This window comes from Panthera tigris, chromosome E3 (assembly GCF_018350195.1).
Source record: "Panthera tigris isolate Pti1 chromosome E3, P.tigris_Pti1_mat1.1, whole genome shotgun sequence".
Taxonomy (NCBI): Eukaryota; Metazoa; Chordata; class Mammalia; order Carnivora; family Felidae; genus Panthera; species Panthera tigris.
Genome location: NC_056675.1, coordinates 17922802 through 17925415, shown reverse-complemented (window position 1 = coordinate 17925415; position 2614 = coordinate 17922802). Strand labels below are relative to the sequence as shown.

At 54.2% G+C, this 2614-nt stretch overlaps 1 protein-coding gene across 1 annotated transcript; it reads right to left on the bottom strand.

Annotated features, from left to right (window-relative positions):
• Window positions 1-496: 496 nt before the first annotated feature.
• On the bottom strand, window positions 497-2410 carry LOC102952309 (zymogen granule membrane protein 16-like). Its single transcript, XM_042972179.1, has 3 exons — window positions 2143-2410; window positions 1827-1959; window positions 497-1155 (listed from the first exon to the last, which is right to left on the bottom strand). The coding sequence occupies exons 1-3, from the start codon at window positions 2237-2239 to the stop codon at window positions 840-842; spliced, it is 546 nt and encodes a 181-aa protein (XP_042828113.1). The 5' UTR covers window positions 2240-2410; the 3' UTR covers window positions 497-839.
• Between the last annotated feature and the right edge of the window lie 204 nt (window positions 2411-2614).

The following is a 2614-nucleotide window of genomic DNA, read 5'->3' as shown; positions in this document are numbered from 1 at the left end:
ATCCTTGCTGAATCTCTCCAGCCACTCTGTTGCTTCCCCTGAATGGTAACCAACCCCCGACGTTCATGGAAACCCACCATGGACATCTATCCCTCTTGGAATGCCCATTTTTGAGGATGGTATTGGCAGAGTAGAAGCTGTTGAGGAGGTAGCGGCTTCCTAGGGAAAGAAGCCCAATTCTGAGCGAGCTGAGCTAAGCAGGGAGCATCAGTGCTTATGGGCAAAGGTGGGGAGGAACCAGGCTGGAGTAAGAGACAGATTTCTTGACACAAACGTGGGCCAAGCTTCGGGAGTCAGGTGGATTCTGAGAAAGCACGAAAGAAAATGGCCCAGGCCACTCAGAGACAGCAAGTGGGTTAATGCCAGGAGAGCCAGGTGACAGCCTTTTGGTGGGGAGACACTATCTCAAGGGAGACATGGTCTAGAGAGTTGGACATCTGGGGTTTGGGCAGTAAGCTAGGCCGCACTCTCAGGCTTGGAGCCCCAGTTTGGATAAACTAGTGTCAGGAGCCATCCTTGAAAAAAAAGAGTTGGAGCAAGACAGAATCTTTCCTCTTCTTGATAAACTATGAAGAAAAGCCCAAGACATTACACCTCTCTCTCTCTCTCTCTCTCCCTCCCACTCTTCACCAGAGAGACATCCAACAGATAGCCAGAAAGGAGATTCACACATCCACAGCCAGAGTCAGGAGGCGGGTCCCAGCTGCACACACCCACATACACTCCAGCGTCAGCTATGTCCTTTTATTATTATTTTTATTGAACCCTGTAGGTGGAGTTGGTGGTAAGGTAGTTCTCACAGCCCCACTGCAGTGCCCGGCCCAGGGCAAGGCTGCGGTTCAGCAACTGCCACAATCGCTGGGATAGACGTCCCAGTGCAGGCCGATGGCATTGATGAGGGCACTAGATCGGCCGCTGATGAAGCGTAGCACGGTGTTGGGGTACAAGGGGGCAGCATTGAAACTCGTGCCTGTGTCTTTCCCAAAAGGCAGGTACCGGCCCTTGTCAGTCACGAAGACGAGCTTCCTCAGGTAGTACTTGTACTTGCCAGACACCTGGATCACTGACTCCCCGGGGTGCAGGAAAATCTCCTCCAGGTCTCCCTGGGTGCCACCCACATAGTCGCTCCACACCTTGCCATAGCGCACCTGGAGGCTGTGGGGGGGGGGGTGGTGAGGGAGGGAAGACTGAGCAGGGTGATTGGAATTGAGGACCTCTTGGCCTACAAGCCGAGAGACCTGCAAACTGGTGGCAGAGATGACAGGTCCCCTGCCAGTCCCAAGGTGTGTGAGGGATGAGGGAGGCCTTGAGGTCCTACTGGGAAATTCAACTCCTTTTGCCGACAGGCTCAGAGAGGAAAAGTAGCTTGGCTGGAGCCCCCCGGCCAGTGGTAGAGCTTCAGTTTGAAATCTAGGTTCCCGCTGTGCCCCCAACCCCTACGTGAAAGAAGCAGACGGGCCTTTCTGGATGGCTTTCATGAGGGAAGAGACTCTGCTGCCCCAGGATCAGAAGGATACATGTTTTGGGGAGAGGCGTCAGCCAAGATGGAGGATGCCCGAGGGGACCTACACCTCAGGTGGGGCCAAAGTAGCCAGCTTCCCAGCGCCTCAGCGGCTGTACTACAGATTTGCCCAAGACGTGCACACTGGGGGCTGTAGGGCTGTAGCAGCACCAGCCTCAGACCCCAGCTTCCTGATACCTTTCACATCCCAAGTTATCCCTGGGACTTGTTGACTGAAACAGATGTGACCCAAAGTGACTGAGAACTTTCCAGTGTGGTAAGATCGGAGAGGATCCCCAAACCACAGACACACAAAGAATCTTACCCTACGATGTAGTATCTGTTGACCCGGATACGGATGGCAGTGATGGGACCCTCCAGCTGGTAACCAGAATGGGAGAATCGCTCGCCTCCACCGCCTCCATACTCTCCATTGTAGGAGGAGGACCTAGCCTGAACTGGAGGGGACAGTAGGCGTCAGAAGGAGAGATCTCAAGAGCTCCAGTCCCTCCTCACCACTCCTACACCTCCCACAACTCGATGCCCACCACCCCAAGCCAGCCCCTGTGAGCCTGGCCACTGGCAGAGCAGGAAGCTGTCTTCCCATGACGCTAATACTGGCCTCCTGGCCTCTCACTTACTGGCATTGGCCGAGGCTGATGCGCAGACAAGGGCAAGAAGAGCAATGGTCAACATTCTGGGGCTGGAGGGGAAAGAAAGGAGAACGTCAAGGTTCATTCACCCTGTTTCCTTTGTACTTCATTTACCCAAGCTTCCCTGGGTTAGACTTCCAGTTGAGACTTGGCCCTCTTTGTCCCTCAACTCAGACCTAACTGACCCAGTCTTGGGCTCAGAAAGGATTGCCCCTAGTCTCTAGTCCTGCTCCTGGCAGGTACGGTGTCCTTAACCCCTCTGTCGTCCCTGGTCTCGAGGTAGCCAACCCTCTTGTTCCATCCTGAGTCAGAAGATCAGTCCTAAGCCTCTGTCTGGACCAACCCGTGTAAGTCCTGGTCCCTCCTGGCACAAAGCAGGAAAAGAGTTTCAAAGAAGTGGAAGCCATCTCCAAACCATAGAGATGGTTGAGTTTACCAAACCAGGATTCTGAGCAAAACC